Source organism: Citrus sinensis, chromosome 1, assembly GCF_022201045.2.
Source record: "Citrus sinensis cultivar Valencia sweet orange chromosome 1, DVS_A1.0, whole genome shotgun sequence".
Taxonomy (NCBI): Eukaryota; Viridiplantae; Streptophyta; class Magnoliopsida; order Sapindales; family Rutaceae; genus Citrus; species Citrus sinensis.
The window spans coordinates 14401509-14427345 of NC_068556.1; the positions used below are offsets into that span (position 1 = coordinate 14401509).

At 31.8% G+C, this 25837-nt stretch overlaps 1 protein-coding gene and 1 long non-coding RNA gene across 3 annotated transcripts; one reads left to right on the forward strand and one right to left on the reverse strand.

The window, feature by feature from the left end:
- Positions 1–1045: 1045 nt before the first annotated feature.
- Positions 1046–7112, reverse strand: LOC127901772 (uncharacterized). Of its 2 annotated transcripts, none has more exons than XR_008054092.1 (3): positions 5984–7112; positions 4307–5870; positions 1046–2894 (listed from the first exon to the last, which is right to left on the reverse strand). It is a non-coding gene; the product is annotated as an uncharacterized LOC127901772 (long non-coding RNA). The 2 variants fall into 2 exon arrangements; XR_008054075.1 differs by having other exon boundaries at positions 1112–3835.
- Positions 7113–13588: 6476 nt separating this feature from the next.
- On the forward strand, positions 13589–14355 carry LOC102619846 (probable calcium-binding protein CML27). The gene has a single exon (XM_006490704.4). The coding sequence runs from the start codon at positions 13663–13665 to the stop codon at positions 14152–14154; it is 492 nt and encodes a 163-aa protein (XP_006490767.1). The 5' UTR covers positions 13589–13662; the 3' UTR covers positions 14155–14355.
- Positions 14356–25837: the final 11482 nt, after the last annotated feature.

A 25837-nucleotide genomic window follows, 5' to 3' on the forward strand; every position in this document is an offset into this window, starting at 1 on the left:
CATTTACAGTGGCCTATGCATTCTTTTTAGTTGCATGATCTTTACCATAAATGAAACACAAATCCTTATAGAATGAGAATGCTTTATGCTTGAAGTTTATGAAATGCAAGTTATACAACCCAAGAGGGGGGGTGAATTGGGTTTTTAAAAATTATGCAATACAATTCGCACAACAATTTAATCTATTGCCTTAATCAAATCAAAAATAATAAATTCAATCAAGCACAATATTAAAAGAGTAAGGGAAGAGAAAACAAACACAAGAATTTTTACGTGGTTCGGCTATCCCCGCCTACGTCCATGCCTCCAAGCTCACCCGGCTTGAGGATTTCACTATCCAAGTCTCCCAATGCTTCAAATGTTTACAATTGACTTTCAAGGTGTCAATGGACCTTTACAACAAGAGATTATATCCCCAATCTCTTCACCCCAAGTATTTCTCACACTTGTACACTCACAAATTGATGAGAAATGAAAATCACAACAATGAAACTCTCTTTAAGAGTGGATAAACAAATTATAGCTCAATGATGATTCAACAAATGATGATTTACGAAATGGAAGCTAATATATATTATATGATCTTGTTTTTTCTTGTATTAGTTCTTAAAATGAAGTTGGAGTTGAGTTTTTATAGTTGAAGTCCGAAAACTAGCTGTTATAGGTAAATTCCGGCACCCAAGCGGTTAGCCGCTTAATTTATCCGGCTAGCCGCTCATAAACAGTGATATTACCATTATTTTCTAATTTTGTTACAGTAATACTGTTTACTAAAATTATACTTTTGGCCCAAAACTTTATATATTTATATTACGACCCAAAATGTCATAAAATTTTACAAATAGGTCTAATTTTTGAATTTCTAAAAAATAATTGTCTTTCCAAAACTTTTTAAAATTATGATATGACCCTAAAAATATTATTATTTAACAAAAAAGCCCTTTTCAACATAATACCCATATTTTTTCGAAGTTCTCAAAAATCTTTCACTTTAGTCCAAAATCTTCATAAATTATAATATGACCCAAAACATTTCAAATATTTGTAAAAACGTCCAACTCCGAAATTTAATAATAATACTTATTAAAATCAAAGATTTCAAACCTTTACATTTAAGTCCAAATTACTCAAAACCACAAGGTACTTTATCTTATAAAAATAAAACCTTTTAGTTTATAAAAAGTAATTAATTAAATTAATCTCTTAAGCTTCTCAAATGCTAAATCATGCATCAATTAAATCATACCGGCTTTACAAGAATTTATCGCACTAATTTATCCGTTGAGCACTAAATTTTATTCTTGATTTCACCGTTGTCCGTTAAGTGTCTTGAGCTTGATTTCACTTGATTCACTTGCATAAATATTACCTTTCAAAAACTAGTGAAAATATGAAATACAATATTTATTAAATTTACTTAAGACACATGTTTGTTATCATTAAAATTATAATATGTGTAGCTCTTCAGGCTAACAGTTTACTGCCTCTTTATGACTCTGCAATTATTTAAATACATCAAACTTGTAATGACAATCTACAAAAAATAGTAATTAAGTTAAAAATCTGAATCATTCATTTTTATAATATCCAATCTGAGGTGCATTTCTAGACACTCCTCTTTAACTTCACAATTCACATATTTGTGCATAAGAATAAACAATTCAAATCCTTTCTTCCTTTTTAATTCATGCACACAATACATAGTCATTTCTCAGTGACAGCATCTAATACCAAATATGAAAGAGCAAATCCTTTGTTTCCGTTAAAAAAAATTATAAATTAGCGCTCTCATTTTCTGCTTTCAAGATTTTCTTTTAATGAACAAACCATTCATATTGCGCTGGATTTGAAGTGATAAAATATGATAAAATGCATACATTTATGAATGTAAAAAAAAAATTAAAGCTCAGAACAATCGCACATGGTGTTCTGAACGCATCCACCGACAAATGGGCGGCTCTATTTGCATTTACTCGTTTCAAGATAGTTGTTGCGATCAACAACTTTCAACTTGCCTCCACTCTTCTTATGCTGTAATTATTTGACTTGTACTGATCTTAAGTACTCAAGTTTTCATGTAGAAAATTTGATGAGATTATATTAAAATGATAATATTCAAATGAAATTTTTTAAAAAAATCATTATTTCAAAGTATAACAACATTAACATTATCACTTGACAATAGACAATTGAAACATTCAAGATTAATTATACCATATGTAGTAAATTATATCAACTGTGGGCTACATGTTTTTTTTAGTTTGTTCCTGCAGCCACTTCAGCCACTCACCATAAGATTGGATTTAGTGTATACTAAATATGTAGCTTCGCATGCAAAAAAAATTCATTTTAATCCAATGATTACAAAAATGGAACATCTCATGTACAGTTTATATTAATTAAAAAATGGCAATCAATTTAAAGAAAAAAAGTAAAAACTCTTTCAACAAAAGATTTTAGCTATACAAGTTGCCAACACTCAACATCTTAACAAATATAGAATACATAATACTATATGTAACAAACAAAAATAGACCCAGACATAATCATTTTAAAGTAATATTAAAAAAATACCTGAATATAAGCATCCCACACAACCTTCTCTAAAGTCACAATTTTCCTATCTTGGTCCCAACTAAAGCCGCTGCAATTCAGTCCAATTGGCATCTCATGTACAGTTCAAAATTACATCTTTAAAGTCTTATGCGTGATTCAATATGTGGCTTAGCTTTTATAACACATCCATGCAATTTTGTGTTTAAAGCAATCTCAAGAACCTTCAACTAGCCACTTCTGAAGCTGATATATTTAAAATCTCCCATCATGATACAAATCCAAAAGCGACTGCATGAGTTAAATATCTTCATCTTTGCTCTAAAACCTTGATTTTGGAGCTTGTCGTTCCATTTAGTTATTGAACAAAAATTAAACATTAGTTAGAGACCTAAAGAGTAGGAAGCAAACCATGCACGTAAGAAGGTAATTTAAAACCATTAGATCATTTAAAACCATTAGTCTTTTGCAAATCTTGCTTCACAAGAACTGGACCAATCAAATAACTAACACCAGAAGAGATAATGGCATAAAACTTCTGCTACAGTATAATGCATGATCTGGAGAAAGACTAGTGGTTAAATAAGACTATCTAAGTCTTGCTTATTAGGCATAATTACCTTTTCAACTAAGCGATATAGACATTCTATAAAGTTATTTCAGCTCAGTCTTAGCTACAATCTGGAATTTTTTTATCATCAACAAGTTAACAAGAACAAGCCCCAGCAAGCAAGTTACATAAGCTACAAAACATTAAATTTCAAAGAAACAAAGTTAACAATGGAATGGATTAAACAAAATCCCTAAAGTCAGAAACATGAAAATTACATTTTACAATTCAGAAAATGGAAAAACAAAAACATAACAATTTTTTTTTGAACGAGTCTTCGTGTGCTCTGTCTACTTGCTCTCTATTGATTATACATCTCTAGTGCTAAATTTGTCCTCCATGTATTCTACTCTTCTGAGGTTTCTATACTAGTTATTGTGCTACCTCCTAGTGATTCCACCTCATTTACAGCATCAAATGCTTCTTCAAAAGGATCACATGGCATCTCCCTCCTAATGAAATTGTGCAGTAAGTAATATGCCGTGATAACCTTATTTTATGTCTTGATAGAATAGAATGAAGGACTTCTTTGAATTGCCCACCAATTTTTAAGAACACCAAAACATCTCTAAATGACATTCTTAGCAATTGAATGCTTGATGTTAAAAAACTCTTGTTGGTTGGTTGGTTGGTTGATAGTTTTCCCTCCAATCATTCAGGTGATACCGTTGTCTGCGATAAGGGGTAAGAAATTACCGACAACTAGCTTATCCAGCATATACTGAATAGAATACCTATATCATAAGTATTCATGTTTCAATTAATAAAAATTTATACTTTAGAATTTGTTTATTTCTTGTATGTGACTTATCATTTGGGATATCAAAACCATTTGTTTTACATATAGCGTCACGAAGGACTCTACCATCAGCTGCTGACCTTTCCCAACCAGTTAAAACATAAATGAATTGCATTTCTTGGGAGCATACTCCCAAGACATTGGTGGCAATCTCTTCTGTTTTATTTTGATACCTAGGTTTATCCGCTGCAAGCACCCTCACCCTAATATATGCACCACCTAGTACTCCTAAGCAATTGTATCATCAATATAAGAAAAAATAATAATTATTAATGACTACCATATCATTGATATAATACTAGTATATAATCATAAAAGATATGGCTAAGAGAAGTACTTTATACCATTTCCATCTCTCATCAGTGGAGTTTTTAAGAACTGGATCAAGTTGTTTCAATAATTCTCCATGAAGCTGTAGGATAGAATATAAAACTTCGTGAAAGTACTTGCTAACTGACTATCCCGACCTTATAAATTTAAATGTAACTGCTCTATTTTTCACATGATGTGCTACTGTATGTAAGAATATAGCTACTTTTTAATCTACTAATAAATGTCTTGATGGTTTTAACCCCCAACTATTTCAAGCCTTGTGCATAAATATGTAAAACCATGTCTATCCATTGTAAGTTGAGCTATGCAAGTTGCATCATTCGGTGAAAAATTTTCCTATTTGCCAAAAAATCAAGCACATACATTTCACGCCTTAAAGATTTTCTCTCGTTTTGTTTCATGATAAACTTCAAGAAATAAAAAAAGTCTTGCACGGTATATGACCAATGCATAAAGAGCGCAATCAATTTCTTCTTTCATATATTATATATTTCAACTATGCCTGAGATGTCCATGACTACACAAAGAATTATTCATGTCTAAATAATTAAAAAAAAAAGTCATATATATGTACTCAATAAGATTAATAAGGTTAAAAGCTATAGGGTATGTATAATAATTGTAAGATACCTCATGCCCAAAATGTCAACAATGGTTTGAGTCATACATATTTTAACATTGGTATGTTTTCATATTATAAAATGCATGTTCCGCCAGTAACATATTGAATTAAATAGTGGCAGCAAAAAATTAAGTCAACTTGAATACAACTCATAGAACTTACAATGAATTATAATAATTACGCTAAGCAAAACAAATACAGAATAAGCAAAACAAAAATATCACAAATAGAATAAAACCTTAATAGTGTTCAGGTTTGTTATGTCAAACTTTTAACAAGCAAAACAAAAGTGTCATGGTATTAGAAAAATTACACTCATAAATTTAAGAATTTTGTGAAGAAATATAGAGTGAGAGGAATGTCAAGTTCTAATTAATAAAAAAAAAAAACATGAATTGATGGTTAAAAGTAAAACTAATAAAGACCACACATCATCAACATGCAATATATGGCACCAAAAAGCCCTCACCACACAAAGATTTTTTGAAATACCCAATAAATTTGATATGTACAGTTATATACATAATAATTCAACCGCACAGTTCAACCCAATAAATTCATCAACAAATTTAAAACAGAATTTTCCATATCCCAAATCCTCCAAGCCTCCTCAACTCCACTGTGAGTGAGATTTGATTCCAACAAGAACATGCAAACTTCAAAATCTTGAAACTCCATACAAATATAAGCTAATTGAAGATAATTGATCAATAATTATAGCTAATTTGTGCTGAAACAACATATGATCCTTTTTTTTTCATTATTCGTCTGATCTAACATGCAATTTTTAATAATCTAAATAAAGCAGTATCAAATTAAAGCAGCAATGACAAAAAACTAATGAAAAGAAAAACAAGAAGCAAACCCAAGGGCGGTGCAATACTCAAAAGGCCATATGCAACTTCATATGCAAGTGAGTAGAGATGGCGTGTGATGGTTTCCTTCACAACAGCCTAATCAACAAACGAAACAAAAATAACTTAGCCATAATTTTTTCAACAACTAACCAGAATCATAAACTCAACATATCAACAAGTAAATAAATCTATAAAATCATAAAATTTACCTACAAATTATGATGAATCAATGGTAGCAAGCTTATTTTATAAGATAAATCGATAGCGACGGCTAATTTTAAGATGAATCAATGGCAGCAGCCATGAAAATGGCATGAAAACTGAAGAGGTGGCTGCTGATTAGAGAGAAATCGTGAGATAGGAAATATTAGGTTTTCATCTTTCTGAAATAAAAAATCCTACCTTCTCAAAGAAGAATATGAATTCCTTAAAATAACAGATATTGAATTTCTTTAGACATTAATTTTTGGTCACCTTTTTCTAACCAAATAAAAGAAATTAATGAGGATTCGAAATTCACTTCTTTTCTCCCATCCTCTCCTGTCAACCAAACATGGCCTAAAGGGGTTTCATAAGAAAGTCCATAAATTTTATACAACTTTAATGGGGGAAATAAAAAATAAGGTTTTTCAAAGGCATTTAATGGGGTAAATAACGAAGAAGGGGTTTTTCAGAAGTAATTAAAGTGGTGTCAATAGTTCAACTTTAATTCGATTCATAATTTCACCTAATTGAGCAAAAAAATAAATTGAATTATGATTAGTAGTCTTAAATTTGTACTCAAAGTTAAAATGAAGAAGTACTAAATTGAAATATTATGAATATAGTTTGAGTACTAGAAGTTTATTTATTTAAATCATTCCCGAGAAACTACAAAAAAAAAAGAAGCAACCTCTCAACTAGGAGAAAATTTTGTGTAGAGCAAAGCGCACTACCTCAACATATAATGGTAGGTCTAATGGATCTGTTAGTGAGATCTACAAATTAAATAATAGGGCAAATATTTACCGATCACATAATGTTTCATAGTTTACCAAAATACACCAATATGTTTTTCATTTGTAGTTTTCCACCTTAAGTTTATAAAGTGTATCATTTTTTCACTTTTCTATTAACATTGTTAGATGATTTAATAAAATAAAAAAAATGATTATCTTGCCTGAGAGTATAAAAGGACTATTTATTGGTTATTATTTTGGATATTTTGAAATGTGGTGTTATTTTGGATTGATGGAAATTAACTATAAACCCTAATGGCACATTTAGTTTAAAGAAATGAAAGGAAAGAAGAGAAGAGGAATGGAGGAAAAGGGAAAGAAGTAGTGGAACATTTATTTGTGGGATTGGAGAATCAGAATTCAGAATGAGAATGATTGTTGGTGTTGGTGTTTACTCGTTAAAATAGAAGAGAGAATGAGAAAGAAATATGTGGGACCCACGTGTTTTTATGATTAAGGAATGGAAACTTGATTCTCATTGGGAGGCTTGGGAAACAAGTTCCCATTCCTTGAACTCAGTGTTTTGCCTCTACCCAAATTTCGTGATTCTTCTTTTATTAAAATATTAAAATATTATTGTTATTGTTATTATTCTTATTCTTGTAATTGTTGCTAATAATAATGAAAAGAACGGTAACAACAACAACAACAACAACAACAACAACAATAATAATAATTTCAACAATAATAATAATGATTATTATTATTACTGTTAAAATTATTATTATTGTTGTTGTTGTTGTTGTTGTTACCGTTGTCGTCATTGCCGTCACTATTATTATTTTGATAATTATTAATAACAATATTTTAAAATAATAATAATCACAGTTATTAAATAAATAATAATAAAAATACCAATAATTAAATAAAGGCATTTTATAGCTTAAAATAATTCATTTCGATTCTTAAACAAAGTAAACACGTCAATGAGAAATACAACCAATTACGATTCCAATTCATATAGTTTAAATAAACAACGTATTTTGATTCTCATTTCAGCTTAGTCCGATTCTTGTTTATTTCGATTCCAACCCATTCCAATTATCAATTAGTAAACATACCATGAGAGAAGAGGAGATAATTTCATATTAAAGCAAACAAATAAAATTTAGATCGACCTGTTTTTTTCTCTTTTTTTTTCTCTTGCTCTCTTTCATTTTCATTCTTCTTCTCTCCACTTATTTCTTTCAACCGAACATGCACTAAATTCTCCATAACTGATTTTATTTTTTTATTATTTTTATTGATGAGAACAAGGTACAATGTTCAAAGTTTCCGGTAAATAGTTTTATGATTTTTTAATGTATTTTAAATAATTATGACTATTTCTATTAGTGATTATTCATTGTTGAAGATTTGTTATTATTTTCAAAAAATTTTATTTTGGATGTATGTTGAAGATTATTGATTTATGTTGTAATTAAGCGACAAATTAGCAAAAGTGTTTATTTTAGTAATTTTCTATATTTAAATTAATAGGTTTGATGAGTTTAATATAACTAATTTTATAGTTATTAGTCCGAACAACTATAAAATTATTATTTTTATTTTTATTTTATCTTCTAGCACTGACTAATTCATCCCCCATAAGTTTTTCTCCTCAACCAAACCTTGTGCCAAAAACTATAACTATCATTAGCGCTTCGGCCACCGCAAAAGAGTTCACAGATCATGACTCACGAGCTCTAATACCGACAAAATGAGAATCTTAATCAACAGACACGTATCGTCACCTTAAAGAAAATCGAGACAACAAATTTGTGATTCATAGGAGACGCGTCGTCACTGTAATTAAAGATGAAGAAAAATACAAATTTTGACAATGCATTTCAGCCAATCAATAAATATAAAAGTAAGAAGTACGGATCGATCGTATCCATCCGCGTTCGTGTAGCTTCAGGGTCATAACCGCGTTCGTCCTATAGCCACGCGGCGTCGTAAGTAACTAATTTTCCACGTGTCCACCCATTCCTCTTTTCCTATTTCTTCTAACCGTTTTATTTTTAACTTTTAAATTAAATAAAAATATGTTATATCTAGAATAACATCAACTATAATTTATAATTTCTGATTTTTTTAAGTGCGTGAAATTTATTTAAAAAAGAATCGATACTTAGAAGTCCGAAACATAAATCGGTGAAAAATCCCACCAAATATATAAATTACTAGATAAATCATAATTAGTAATTATAACAGAGCCACTAAGTTTGTATGTTAGAAAAAAATAGCAGGGGATAAGAGGAATGAAAAAGAAGGAGAGAGATAAAAATGAGTAAAAAATAAAGGTCAATTTCATTTTTATTATTTAATTAGATATCATCTTTCTTTCCTTATTTTTTTTCTCTCCTCTTTTTTTTTCCTCTCCTCTCCCCTCATTTTATTTATATAAATTTTTTGGGTCTAACTATATTAATTATGCTTTAACTTAAACTATTTATTGCAATAGATCTAAAACTGAAATAATTAATATTCATTTCAATTTTAAATTTAATAATTATAGGAGATGCTCTAACTTAGAGCATCTCCAACATAATCATTCCCATAAATTACCAATATGGAATCTAATGTTACTCCAACATAATCATTCCCATAAATTACCAATATGGAATCTAATGTTACTTCATCTTATGTTAGGTATGTAACGAAATGTGTTAACTTAAATTTTTTGTATAGAAGTTTGGTAAAAGAGTATTCATTATTATAATGCCGCTGACTCTAGTCAAATTGGGAAATTTACACTAATAACCATTAAAGTTTTGGTTTTTTTCATCTTAACCCCCCAAACAAATTTCTATCAACATTAGCCATAAAACAAGCTTTGAGACCAAAATACCCCTCTCCCTCATCTCTCCCCCAACACTCCCTTTCACTCATCTCTCCCAAACCGAACCAACTCCCATCATCGGCGGCAACATCAGCCCTCGTCGGCGGTGGCTCCATCTTTCATCGACGTCCGATCTACAATCTACAACTTTCAACAAAACCTAGATTAGCCATTTTTTTTATTTTCATTAATTTCAAATGAAATTTTAGAATAATAATGGTTGTAGTTTGAGAATAATGGTGGTGGTGGTGGTGTTTGTGGTGGTTGGTGGTGTTTTGGGAGTATTGTTTTTGGATTTTTGAGTGTTGTGGGGAGGGAGGGGGGTGGGGGGCAGCGCGGGCGCATGTGCGCCCCACTGTCGCACCAATTTTGGTGCGACAGCGCCCTACTGCCGCACCAATTTGGTGCGACAGCAAGCCTCTCGCACCCTCTATTCTTTATGTTTTTGCATCCAGTTTTTCCAAATTTTGAATTTGTTGGTCTGCTTACGGGGTAAATGTCAGTAATATTGGTCTGCTTACGGTTGCTTCAAATTTTCAGGATGATATGTCTCGTAAAGACTGGAACTTGGTTAAGGTGCCGAAGAAAATTTTTAAGATACCATAAAGTGATGAATATTGTTCTATGAACGATTGGGCAGTTGAGTACTGCTCTTGGAATAATGCAGTCAATCTTTCTTTCATGCTAAGTTTTGTTAATAAATTTTTCATAGATACTTTGAGATAATCGATAACATGAATCTTTTAATTTCTTCGGATACTGATTCCAAATTCTGGGATTTTCTTCATCTTTCATTTGTTAGAAATTGGTGCCTGAAGCCTGAAGCCAAACGAACATATTGGCAGTTTTAAATCAAGTACCTTGGACAACCAATGATTCATTTAAAATAAATTTAAGAAAGAAAAAAAGAGAACAGTAACATATGACATCTCAAATACGGCCAAAGGTTCAAGCTACAAAATGTGCCAAGCCATGTTGTTGAGCAAGCGTGCCTCTGGAACTTCCATCTTCATCAACTCTACTTTCTTCCAGCAAAACAATAACCAAGCAAATGCGATTAATCCTCGAATAAAACTTGGTGCGACAGGTTGCCTGTCGCACCAAGCTAAGTGCGACAGGTTGGTTTGCAAATCGTTTTACATTACAGAATCAAAGCACTGCAAGAAACTGAAGCCTCTTCGCCAAGAGCACTTACCAGCTGTTCTCATTCGATATTCAAACACAACCCATCTTGATCTCAGTCTCTATCCACGCATAAATGACCATTCTTTATTTGCAATATCGAAAATCACTAGCTTTACACTTCAATCTATTGATCTTTCACGTTCTTGGGGCTTTTCAAGTTCTGGGTTGCTGAGTTTGACGTTGAGCTGTAAGAATTTGGAATGATTTATGGCTTCGAAGTGACACAAAACCGAACTTGTTGAAGACTGGACCCTCTGTAGCTCGCACTTATGGAAAAGCAAAACTTGGTGCGATTAATCCTCGAATAAAACTTGGTGCGACAGGTGCCTGTCGCACCAAGCTAAGTGCGACAGGTTGCCTGTCGCACCAAGCTAAGTGCGACAGGTGCCTGTGGGACCAAGCTAAGTGCGACAGGTGCCTGTCGCACCAAGCTAAGTGCGACAGGTTGCCGGTCGCACCAAGCTAAGTGCGACAGGTTGCCTGTCGCACCAAGCTAAGTGCGGCAGGGTGCCTGTCGCACCAAGCTAAGTGCGACAGGTGCCTGTCGCACCAAGCTAAGTGCGACAGGTGCCTGTCGCACCAAGCTAAGTGCGACAGGTGCCTGTCGCACCAAGTTTTTTTGCGACAGGCACCTGTCGCACCAAGTTTTTTTGCGACAGGCACCTGTCGCCATATTCACCCACGACTCAGTTCACTGAAACTCTCGAGCAAGTTCAAAAAATAACTCATGTGATGCCGATTAGTGTTGGATCCGGATAGATTATGATCAGATTTCACTTTTATCGTTGTCTTTTGCCGTCGCCGTTGGTTGATGATTAAAGAGTGGAAAGCTGCCTTTGGTTTGACGATATGTGAGAAAGAAAGTTGCTTTTGGTCTGTAAAGAAGGGTAATTTGGGGAGAAAAGCGTGTGTTTGGCTAATGTTGATAGAAAAAAGTTGAGAGGGTTAATTGTGAAAATAACAAAATTTTTATGGTTATTTTCGTAAATTTCCCAGTCAAATTTGATACGACCATAATTAAGTTCTCCGAGACAGTAACAGACATCAATGTTGGATTATTTTATCAATAACACGTCTACTATATTTATTCAAACCAACAACCGAAGGTCTTTTTTTTTTAATTATTTTGGCATTCAATTATTGTGTATGGAAAAAAAAAGTCAGAATAAGATATTTCTCCAGTCGACAATGAAATCATTTCCGAAGAGCGCTGGCAAAACGGGTCATTGGATCGTATTCATGTCGTGTCAGTTTCGTATCGTGTCAAATTTAGGTTGACCCAAACCCAACCTATTTAATAATCGTGTCAAAATATTGAGACCCAAACCCGACACAGAAAATAATCAGATTACCCAATAACCCGTTTAATATTTATATATTAAACAAAAATTACATAAAATATTTACACACTATCATACATACATACATAATTTATCGATATTATAAAATATACATATCTACCAATATATTACACATTTACACTATTGAGGTTTTAATTATATATATATATATAATATTATATATCAATATTATAAAATATATATGTCTATTAATTTTTACACATTTACACTATTGAAACTCTAAATGTATGTAAAATTTTATAAGTAAAACACTGTGTTTATATTCACCATTTTAAAGAATAATAAAAAAAAGAAAATCATCTATAATATTTGAGTTGTAATTATAAGAATATGTAAATTATTTTAAAATAGAAAATATAATCGGGTCATTGATCGAGTAAATAGGTCAAGAATTTTAACCCTAACCTGACACAGAAAAAAATTATGTTAACTCAGACCCGACCCATTTAATAATTATGTTAAATTTGACGACTCATACTCATTTATTTATATCGTGCTCGTATCGAATAATCGGGTCGTGTCAAATTTTGCTTGGTTTATTTCAGAAGATGCATCGCTGCCGCGTGATTTTGGATACCGCGTTGTTCACAGAATTCGAAAAGCAGTAATAACATCGGAGTCCACAATTCCTTCTGATTTTTTAACTATCTACATAGTTTGTCCAATTATATGAAATAGGTCCCTACTTTAATACTTTTAATAATAAAAAAATTATCTCTGTACTATTTTTATTTTATCGTATGTATATCTAACCATCACAAAATTTTAATATATTCTTTACACGACTTTTATTTTTAAACTTGTATCAATCAACTACTTTGATATTAAAAATAACTATTTTACTCATAAATAAATTAAAAAACTATTGTATTATATAAAATTTTAAAAAATAAAAAATTATAATTATAAGAATACCTCTAAATTTAATAAAATAAATACCCCTAAATTTAATAAAATAAATAAATAAAATTATAATTATAATTACAAAAAATTAACATGATAACTTTTAAATAAAATTATAATTATAAAAAATTAACATATTGGATTTGAGATTTTTTATTTTATTAAATTGAAGAGTATTCCTGTAATTATAATTTTTTATTTTTTAAAGTTTTGGAGAATAAAATGATCTTTTAATTCATTTAAAGATAAAATAGTTATTTTTAATGTCAAATGAGTTAATTGATACATCTTGAAAATAAAAGTAATGTAAGAAATATGTCAAAATTTATATATATATATATATATATGTATGTATGTATATATAAACAAAATAAAAATGATGTACAGATAATTTTCCTCAATAATAAAATCGAAATACCAAAATTGATGATAATTTGGTCAAAGAGAAAACAATTAGGGACCTTTTTGATATAATATGAATGGCTATAAATATGCTGATCTGATGTGGCCTTTTTACGATATATAAATACGGATACCTCTCCACTTTGATCTCTCTTCTATATCGTGTCTCTTAAATTATCTTTTCCCCCAAACAGAACAAAAGAAAAAGAAAAGCAATGGCAGCAACAACGGAGGCAGATTCGAATAGGAAACAGCTAATAGTGAGCCGGGAGGAGATGCAGAAGATCTTCAACCAGTTCGACGCGAACAAGGACGGCAAGATCTCGCTGACGGAGCTGGCGACCGTTTTGAAATCAATGGGATCGAGCTACAAAGAGGAGGAGCTCGTCCGCGTCATGGAGGATCTCGATACCGACAAGGACGGATTCATCAGCCTGTCGGAGTTCGAAACGATCTGCCGGACCTCCTCTGGTGCCGCCGGCGAGGCCGAGCTCCGCGAGGCGTTTGATCTCTACGATCAGGACAAGAACGGCTTGATTTCGGCGGAGGAGTTGAATTTGGTGTTGAACAGGCTCGGAATTAAGTGCTCGGTTGATGGATGTGTGGCGATGATTAAGCCGGTGGATGCCGATGGTGATGGCAATGTGAATTTTGAAGAGTTTCGTTCGATGATGACTACTTCTCTTAAACCTGGTCCTGCGCCGTAGATTTTGGTTTCGACGGTGATTCGATGGTCGGCCGTACCGATATTAACTTGCGTCCGTTTATAGGCTGTCGTTTTCCTCCGTGCCTACTTGTGTCTACTACTTTTAATGTTAATAAACTCTGATGCATTTTCAATGGTTTAAAAATTGGCTTACGATATTAATTTGACTGTACGGTCTCAATGAATCGATGAGTTATGATCACGAGTTGATACAGAGAAAATAATTGTTTCTGTTGATCGAATTAAATTCTCAAAATACAAAACAAAATAAAATAGAATACCAAAGGAAACCGAAATATAAATAGAAGTAGAAGTTTTAATTGATTTGATTGATGCTGATTCGCAATTTGTTAATTGAATTGGTGACCCTGGTTATAGCGTTTTGAATTCTGAATTTCTATAAATTTCATTGAGCAGAAATTAAAACATCTGTTCAACTTTCCCAAAAGAAAAAAAAAAAAAAAGGCAAAATTCGAAGAACGGGACTTTGATTTGTGAGATTTTATTGACTGCTTCAACTTTCAAAGTTGGTCAGAGAAATAAGTTGATTAGAGTAACATGAATAGGCAATAGAAGCCGAATATTAGTTAATTTTATGCAGAAATGGTCTCATTAAGCCGACTTCAAGCTTTGTTATGGGACTTTTTAGAATATTATGGAATAGGCAATAGGCAATACCGACTTGTATCTCTTGCGCTTACATGAATTTGATGAGTTCATCATATTACATTTACATTAAAATAAAATATTATGGAAGAAATTAACTTTTATTGAAACTTAAATAATTTAAGTACTAATAAGAATACTTATTATATACTTTATTATTAGAACAAAAGCAGATTGAGAATATGATGATGAAATAAATAATCAATCCGAATGTTGAATATTAATCACGTTGCTTTCACACAAACATTCTATTTTTGGATTTGAAGCGAAAGAGGAATGTGGATTAGGGTTCATCGTTTTTTTTTAAAAATTTATTTTAATTTAATGTAACTTGTATTTATTGGTAATTCACTTTATAGTTATTTTATGTAATATAAAATTTTTACAAGTGGATTTAAAAAGTATTTTTGTAGGTTCAAAAAGCTTTACCCTAAAAAGTGGTATCCATTAGTTGTGTATCAATTGTTCACCCAAAAAACATAGTTACCCTTATAAATTGATAGTATTTTTTATAACATGGTACATTTTCAATGGATTTTTTTTTATTGTTATTATTAATTCATGCACCCTTATTGTTATTTTTATTCATTCACCCTTTGAACTCAAAACCTAAGTCTCAGGAAGATCGCTCTTTATCACTAGACTAGTCCTTAGCTTCAATGATCCAACTTATTAAATTTACTCCTAAAAATGATTTCATACAAATTTATCTATTTTAATCATAATATAATGAAATAAATTTTAAGAATAAATTTATTCAAGGTGTGGATAGTACAATTTATCAAACACTTAACCTTTTTTTTTTCTTTTTTTGGGTTTGTTTCATCAGCCACAATACTCTCGGATTGTTCTTAAATTATCTGAAGACCTAATGTACATAAAGATCAATCTTCTTAATAAGTAATTAATGAATCTAGTGAAATAAATGTACTTGTAACAACAGTAATGTATGTATCCACATTCTCGTTGAGTTTGGTTAGAGTTTTTTTTTTTTTTTGAAAAGAAAGTACACCTTTCATTGCCTCAAAGAGAGAACAAATACACAATTTCAACTGGAAATTCATCCAGCCATATACATGGTTCTGACTTCCGAAGAGCTAGCTTAGCTAAATCATGAGCTAAAGTATTACAAGTCCTCCCTACATGCTGAGCTTTGAAATTCTGGAAGCTCTTCTTGGCTTCTAGAATGTCGAAGATCACCCAACAAAGCTCTGTTAAGGTGCTTTGCTTGCTGTTTATAAGCTCTATCACCCTCTTCGAGTCGGATTCTAAGATGATTGATGATGCCCCCGCCTTAATAGCTGCTTGAATTCCCCACAAAGCAGCCTTTGCTTCATACATCTCCACATCTCCAAAACTTTTGATAGTGTTTACTGCTGCAGCCACCACTTCACCTCTGTAGTTCCTGATCACAGCCCCCAAACCAGCAAGATTATTTTGCTCATCCATTGCGGCATCCACGTTAACTTTGACCCAATCTTCACTAGGAGGACTCCACTGGCTTTGCTGCATGCTTGTCAATTCCAGTGAGAAATTTTGCTCTGGTTGCTTTATTCGTTTGACACAATCTGCTGTAGACATTGCTTTGGCTATCAGTCGTGATGGATCATCACACTTCCCCTTAAATAGCCAGTTGTTCCGAGCATTCCAAATGACCCACAAAAAGGATGCAACTAGCTCACCATTTAGATTGCTGTGATGATGATATGAGTGATGAAGCAAAGTAATAACATCAGGGAAATTTTCAGTTTTCAGATCAATTCCCAGGGAAGAGTATCTCCACACTTTCCTCGCAAATTTACAGAACAATAAGGCATGAGTTGTGCTCTCTATCTCTTTCTTGCAGATTGGACAAGTTGCCTCTTGCATCACTCTTTTCTTCCTTAAATTTTCTGCTGTGGGAAGAAGATTCTTTGCCGCTCTCCAAAGGAAGATCTTAACTTTTTCGGGGAGCAGCAACTTCCAAATGATATTCCATTGGCTGGGGTTTTGATTTGAGCAACTGGGAATGTGCTGGTGCTTTTTCTTTAAAGCTAGCTGGTAGCCACTTCTAACTAAATAGTTCCCTCGCTTATCATAATGCCAAATTAGAGTATCTCCATTTTGTTGTCTAGGGAGAGGGATATGAACAATTATTTCAGCATCATCTTTACCAAAATGTTGATAGATTAGCTCTTCCTTCCAGCAGTTGTTGTCATCTATAAGCTCTGCCACAGAGGCTTCCTTTGGTAAATTTGGAGATGAGATGGGTTTGAAGGTTGATGGTCTAGGAATCCAGCTGCTATTATGGATATTTATCTGCTGCCCATTGCCGACCCTCCACCTGCAGCCATTCTCCAACACTTCTCTTCCCCAAAGAATGCTTCTCCAAATGTAAGATGGTTTGGAACCCAAATTTGCTTTTAGGAAAGATGAATGCTTAAAATATCTTGCCTTTAGGAGTCTGGCCACTAGAGAGCCTGGATTTTGGATGATCCTCCAGCCTTGCTTGGCCACGAGGGCCTAGTTGAAACAGGAGAGATCTTTGAACCCTAAACCTCCTCTGATTTTAGCTTGGCACAGGTTCTCCCACCTAGACCAGTGGATGTTTTTTTCTCCTTCGATGAGCCCCACCAGAACTTGGCTATTTCCTTTTGCATATCGTCACATAATCCCTGAGGAAGCTTGAAAACACTCATAGCATAAGTGGGAACTGCTTGCGCCACTGCTTTAATAAGGATCTCTTTACCTCCGCATGAGAAGAAATTTTGCTGCCAGCCTGAAATCTTACTGAGCACCCTGAGCTTTATCTCGTTGAAGAAACCCTTAGTCCTTTTCCCTATCATTGATGGAAGGCCAAGATATTTTTCGTGCTTAGAGACGACATTAATCTGAAAAATCTGTTTTATTGCTGCTACATGTTCCGGCTTTGTGTTGCTACTGAAAAACATGGATGATTTTTCCATGTTAAAAATCTGTCCCGAAACCCTCTCATAGCATTCAAACACCCTTTTTAGATTTCTACACTCGTCAGCCGTTGCTCTAGCAAAAATCAGGCTGTCATCAGCGAACATGAGGTGGGAGATAGTCAAATCTTTGCCGAAATTTAAACCATGGATAAGCTTTTGATGCTCGGTCTGTCTAATCAGATTGGAAAAAGCTTCAGCACACTTAATAAACAGGTATGGAGACAGCGGGCAGCCTTGTCTAAGTCCCCTTTGTGGATGAAAAAATCCTTTTGCCACCCCATTTAAAATAACAGAGAAAGAGACTGTAGATATGCAATTCATGATCAGATCAACCCATCTCTGTGAAAACCCCATTCTCAGCATAATTTGCTTCAGAAAAGGCCATTCTACCCTATCATAAGCTTTGCTGACATCTAGTTTAAGAGCCACCAGCCCATGTTTTTTCCCCTTGCTATGCCTTATCTTATGCAAGCATTCATAGCCTATAATAGTGTTATCCGAGATTAATCTATTCGGGATGAATGCACTTTGGGTTGGAGCTATGACGTAGTGAAGGATGTGTTTGAGTCTGTTTGCAATTGTTTTGGCAACTATTCGGTAAATAACATTACAAAGGCTTATGGGTCGGAAATCGGTTACTCTCGAAGGTTTTGACACCTTAGGGATTAATGCAATATGTGTATGATTTAAAGGGGCAATGTCACCTCCATTGTTTAGGATATGAAGACATGTATTTATAACTCCATACCTGACCAATTGCCAATGCTTTTGATAAAAGGCCGCAGGCAGCCCATCCGGTCCCGGCGCCTTTGTAGGACTCATTTGAGATAGGGTTGTGTAAATTTCCTCCGCTGAGAACGGGCTGTCCAACTGTTGATTCAGTTCATCCGTGACTGTTGGGGAGTTTGGTTAGAGTTAGGACTACTTGATAGGTGATATTCCCTTGTTGGATCCTAGGTACCCACAAAGAAGTCAGGTATTCTCTAATCCTTAGGGACTGATCATGCCTATGCGTCTCTTTAGAACCACTATTTGAGGTGCTGTCGCTTTTACTAGCATATGACTGTTTAGGCCTGCTTGAAGAGAAGGGTAATTAATTAGAGTAAGTTCATTGATTTATGAGATAAGTTGTCCAAAATGTAATAAAAGTCTTGTCACATAAACGTTAGGAGGAGAGAATCGAGGAGAGGAAAGTAATTTAAATTCTATTTTTATTTCCATTATTTAGTTGTACAAAATATATAAGAATTTAATTTCCATTAAAATTTAATATCCATCATAATATAGAATTTGAATTCCACGCCAAGGAGTAAAAAATTTAAATTCCTCTTATATTGGAAAGTAAATCTTTCAAAAATATCCTTCAATTTTTTAACTTGTTTAATGCCTTTAATAATTATTATTTATAAATTTATTTATCAATTTAATATTATAAATAATTTCATATTAATTAAATTTAATGAATAATTTGAGAAACTTAATAAAATAATTGAACTTATTTATTTATTTAATATGAAAATATAGAAATATAAATTAACCATCATCGGAACTCCACTAGACAGTCGTCGGACCACTGCCAAAAAGTCGCCGAAACTCTGCCAGCTAATCGCCGGAACGCTGCCAAAACTCTGCCAGCTAATCGCCGGAACGCTGCCAAAACTCTGCCGAAAAGCCGCGGGAGCGCGGAGCGCCATTGGACGACCATCAACTGCTACGATAAAGTCGCCAAAATTCCGCCAAAAAGCTGCCAGACTCCTATCGACCATCGCCGGAACTCTGCCGAACAATCGTCGCACCGTCACCGGACTGCTGTTTTAATATATATATATATATATATATATATATATATATATATATATATATATATATATTTAAATTGTTTTAAGACTTTTTGACATTAAAAAAAATTGGTATTGATATTAAATTATATTTCATTACTAATATAGATAATTTAATATTTAAGACAAAGGATAAATACGTCCAAAGAAAATAATTGTAATTAAATTTTATATCAAACCAAATAATTAAATTTAATTTCACTATTCTCCTCCACTTCTTCCTTCTTCCTTCCTTTCTATTATGCTCTTTTCCTCTCCTCTCCTTTATTCAAATCAAACATGTCCTTAGGAGTTGGCTTTGGAGGAGGGAGCAAAAGATAAAAGCATTGTGATACCCTGTCTCTTTTATCAATATTCCCTTACGCGCTTTTCCACATCCTAAGAAGGGGCTCCGGGGCCCTAAGGAACAAATGGAATGTATTTTTCCCGTAATGAGGTTCCCAACCTATCTTCTTCCTAAGACACGTGGCATTATATTATATGCCTTAACAGTTAAGCATCAACAATATTGGCAATCTAAAAATGTTTCCTCAACGAAAGTAGTAGAATATTAATATTTCAAAGTAGTTTCAGATTTTCTTAAGCAAACGTGAGTAAATGTCTAACATATTCATTCTTAATGTTCCTAAAAAGATATGTCTTTGAAAAGTCTGTGGAGATATTTGCAATGACGTAAATCATTTTGAGTCCATTTCAAGGTCAAAGATGTTGGCATGATGAATCTTCTTATTATAGCAAATTGGAAGACCCAAATTCCTTCGAGATGGAGATGGGCGACGGTTAGTTTTATCTAGAACCTTTTGCAATGTTTCCAGAGATTTCAAATTTGAATCTCGCTATTCCTTTCTTTCCTTCTCTTTTTGATTTTCAGTCCATTCAAACTAAATTGGATTACAACTCCTCACAAATTGTCAAATGGAATTCATCCAACCAAACAATTAAAAGATCGGGTTGTTAAAGAAATCTTTACAAAATTCACGAGTGTAGATGCTCCTTTTCTCTCAATTAATTAACGTATTAAAAAAAACAAAAAAAAAATCTTAATATATTTGTTTCTGTATCTATTTTTCATTTTTTACATGTTAGAATTATTTGAATTTTAAGTTATATCGTATGAAAATACTATTTTATCTTGAAAAGCTAGATCCAACAACTATAAAAGTAATTACATGTGTTTTTAAGGTAATTTTAATAAATACATAAAATAATTGGGTAATTAGCATAAACTATAGAAATTAAACAAGTATTTACTATTTATGAGCTATAGCATTAAAAGGGGAGATTGCTAGGATCCCTCTATATACTATTTACTCCTTATTACTTTCGTAATACTCAATAACTCCTGGTACCATAATTTTACATAATTATCTTTATTTTTAAATAAGCTTTTATTCATATTGATTATAAATTTAATAAATCATATAAATTAAAATTAAAACAAAAGGATTTAAATACTAAAAATAAGAAACATAGGTTTCGATGTCAATTAAAAAAATTAAAAATAAGATATTTTTCTTATACTTTTTGTTCTTTTGTAAGCATCTTTTTCTTATAATAACTATTATTTTATGTTCACAAGATTAAATATCAAGCAAATAATTTATTTTTCCCTCTTAAATTTTTTATGCCAAAGAGATTTTTAGATATTATGAAAACAATAGGAAAATAAATTGTATATATTAATTTCAGTAAGTGAAAAACTGACAATCTCTTTATTCAAAAACCAAGCAGTATGCCAATTAGGAATAGTGCATCATAAAGCACAATAAATCAAGCTTAGAAAAAATGTCAATAAGTTCATCAACAAAAGGTAAACAATGCGTCACCTCTTATTCTTATAGTTAGTTTTTTATTGCAAAGAGGGATTAATAATTAAGATTGATATTTGCTAAAGTATTTTCATTGATTCATGCTTGCTGTGACAGCAAGTGCATCAATGAAACTGTATGCAAACGTGTGCTCACCAAGTTAACAAACTAACAAATAAAATCTGACCATTCAAGATACAAGCCCTAAATCTAGCCATCACTGATGCTCTGATTTTGTACAATAATCGGGGACAAATACTCCTCTTCAAACAGTCAGCTTGACACACTTTCTTCACTCACAAGCTGTGGCTGATGCTTGTCCCAGTTAGTTCCATTGCGTTGGGCCTGTTTTGTCATATGGCTGGTGGGCTGGTCATGGCCTGCTTGCTTGATCAAAAATGGGCTGCAATCTTTTCAACATTTATTTCAATATTTATTATGCAGTAAAATTTTGAGTGGACCTATTGGCACCCCCTTTTACTCTCATAAAACCCTCTTTTAAATACACCTACTAAAATATTTATTGAATTGCATTTGCTGCTAGTGACTTCCATTTTAATTCAACAAATGTCCTCGTACACTTATTTCTTAGTAATTTCGGTATAAGATAATGAAAAAAGAATAAAAGAAATTCTTTTCATGGAAGGAAAGATTGATGAATGCTAATCCAATTTTCTTTTTTACACTCCCAATGTGATGATTCTACATGCTTCTATCTGAAGACAGAAATCAATAACAAACTCAGGAGAATAAATTATTATGACAGTAGAAGAAAGCAAGCCTTCCCTAATTTTAAAATTATTAAGTAAAAATTTAGTCCAACAAAAACCATTAATTTAAGGATAAAAATAAAATTGCAAAAAATCTTTTCACTATAACATAATTGTTCTCTAGTTAACAAAAACAAAAACTCCAGTGGGGTTAGAGGAAGAGGGATAAACTGTGAATTTAGTTAAGGATTAAAACGTAAATTAATGATATATGAGTTTTATAGGAATTTTCTAGGGGTGTTAAATAGCTCCACTCTAAAATCTTTTCTTCGAAGAATCACTTGACCGATCATTATCTTCACACCTTTTGCACCCGTTTGAAAACATATTAAAGTCCCTTTTCTAAATGTATTGCAATAGATATAGTAGTTTTCTGGTTCGGGATCTTGAAATGTAGGAAAGTCTGGGAAAGCTTTAAAACCATAAAGTTTAAGAGATTTAAAACTTAAAACGCTTAAAATGCATAGTTTATATATTTTCCCAGACTTTTCTGCACTTTAAAATTTCGGATTTGAACATTTCTAGCAATTAAATATATACATAAATTACACTACTTTTAACAACGCCCACCTAATTCTATAAATAACCTTGTATTTTATTTCTCAAGAAATCTTGTTAGAACAATTTTTTTTTTATAACAAAACTATTTCGTCACATTAAATTTGCAACACATGAGTTGTAAGAATGATCACTTTCAATTTTCTTCAACCTTTTGAACAACTGTTTGCTTTACAAAATTCATAACATTTATTTATTTATTTATTTTTATTATTTATTTATTATTATTATTATTATTATTATTATTATTATTACTATTTTACCTTTCTTCTATCATTCTTTTAATATAAAAAGAATACCAGGATATAGCTAATAAAAGGGTTTAACTAAGTTAGGGATAGCTTCAAAAATCATATGTTGATTGATAAGAACGAGAGAGGTTTATTTTAAAATATATAACATTTTAAACTTAATTAGCGCTAAAATTGTAAATTTCAAAAAGTGGGTTTTATGAGAATTTTGTTCCCCTCTTTTCTTTTTTCAAAAGGAAAAACAAATATTAATGAGTAAAGTTATTACAACCATAATAATTCTCAATTTTTGAATTATAAATGAAATTAATAATAGCCCTTGCTATAATTAGCTAACATTTTTACACGTCCATAAGCAATGTGTCATCATCTGTTTGCTTAAACTTGCATCTAATTGACTAATTCTGTGAAAACCTTTAACATAATGAATGACATGGTACAACCACTAGAGCTTGCCCCAGTGGTTAGATCTATTCCCTCACAAGTGTGAAGAAAGTGATTCGAACTCCCACAAATTATTATAGGAATTTAATTTAAAATTTAAGTGAAGACAGTCTTTCTCCCAGGAGTAGAGTTGAGTAAAGACAGTCTTTCTCCCAAGAGTAGAGTTGATAGAGGGTTAAAATATCGGCGATGCTATATAAGATTTGATGTAAACTAATTTATGATTGTAAATCTCATGACCAATAGTCTCATAAAAAAAAGAATGAAAATTTGATGTAAACTAGTTTCAGTAATTGTATATTGTAAATATCATGAGAAATAGTCTCGTAAAAAAAAATGAATGACATGGAACGGCAAGATTATTTCGTTTTGAACAAATTTAGTATGAAATCAATTCGGTTAATTTTAAGTGTAAATCAGGATATTCTTTTAGCCACGCTGAATAATCGAAAGCTTTTTATGATTTCCTAATTAATAAGGGAACGCAAAAACTTGCCTAGCTATATAAATCGTAGTGAGTGATCCTGGTTTCCATGTGCCTCTTCCTTCATTCCAATTTATTTATTCTAAACGTACATGGCAGTTAAAATACAAGTAAAATGGGAATCAAAAGCAAGCAGAGATGCCTTTGTTTGGCCTCGATCCTTTTAGGAGCTTGGATTCCAGAAGCATGCGTCTCGTACTCTTCAGGATGCTTCAGGTTGCGAGAGTCACGAGCAATGGATGGCTCGCTGTGGATGCGTATACAATGACAACATTGAGAAGGAGAAGCGATCCAACATTTTCAAACAAAACGTTGCACGTATAGAAGCTTTCAACAACAAGGCTAATAATGAGAAACCTTACAAGCTGGCCGTCAATGTATTTGCTGATCTTACTAATGAAGAGTTTAAAGTATCGAGAGAAACAGATTCAGGGGCCACATGTGTTCCGAACAAACAGGTCCACTCATCTATGAAAATGTCACCACTCTGTCTTCCACTAGGGACTGAAGAAAGAAAGGTGCCGTCACACCCGTCAAGGATCAACAATAATGCGGTGATTAATTTATTACTTTTATGTTGCGTTTACTTTCTGAATTAAGAAATTAAAATCCGGAATCAGAATTATTGATAATATTTACTTTGCAAAATAGAGTCGGGAATTGGATCGGAATCGTGGAAGCCACCACAGTTTGAGAATAAAGAATGAGAGACTCATTCCTAATGGGAGGTAGTAATGAGTCTCCCATTTTCAGGACTGACTATTTTATCCTCTCCTAAAATTAAAAATACCTATATTGTCATCATCTATAATTAATTAATAAATTAATATATTATTAACAATAATTATTAAGAATTATAATTTTTGATAAATAATCACAATAATTAATATACTTTATTATAATTAATTAATATACTATTATAATAATTACTAATATAATTATTTTAATTAATTTATATATATTATTAACAATAACATATTAATAATTATAGCTTTTGAATAAATAATCACAATAAATATATTTTTATAATAATAATTAATATAATTATTATAATTAATTAATTAAAATTTTTACTTTTATTATTATTATTATTAATTAGTTAATATACTATTATAATAATTATTAATATATTAATAATTATAGTTTTTGAACAAATAATCACAATAATTAATATATTTTTGTAATAATAATTAATATAATTATTATAATTAAGTAGTATATTATTATAATTAATTAATTAAAATTTTACATTTATTAATATATTATTGACAATAATTATTAATGATAATATTTTTGAATAAATAATCCGTATAATTAAAATATAAAATAATAATTATGACAATAATTCATTAAGTAATTTTTAATAATTTGTTACAATCTAACTCATTCCGATTCCGATTCCAAGATAAAATAAACACATTAATGGGCTTCCAGCCCATTTCGATTTCAATTCCATTAAGTCAAGTAAACAATTTATTTTGATTCTCATTTCTCATTTCCATTCCAGCTCATTCCAATTCCAACCAATTCCAATTACTGACAAGTAAACGTAGCATTAATTCATTAATCTTAATTTCATGATTAAATAATAATTATCAATTATATGCTTGGAGAGGCAAGTTTGAGTGGCCTTCAGTCCCTTTGTTTGACTTTGTTTGACTAATCGATTACGTTGAACTCTTGGGAGGTTGGCGGTTAAAAATTATAGTTGGATCCCCATTCTCTTTATGTGTATAAAATTGTACTTAGGTCTAGAATTTGCAAAATCTTGATTTGAACTAAAATAGAGATTTTACCTAGTGTAAAATAATTTACATCAGTGTAGAGACTTTTGATCATAATTAGCATAAATCCAAACCTATGGACTTGAGCAAGTGCACATGACAATATGTAAATAGTTATATAGAAATGTTTGAA

Coding starts and splice junctions, on each gene's coding strand:
- LOC102619846 (XM_006490704.4), top strand. CDS start 13,663: ATGGCAGCAACAACGGAGGCAGATTCGAATAGGAAACAGCTAATAGTG.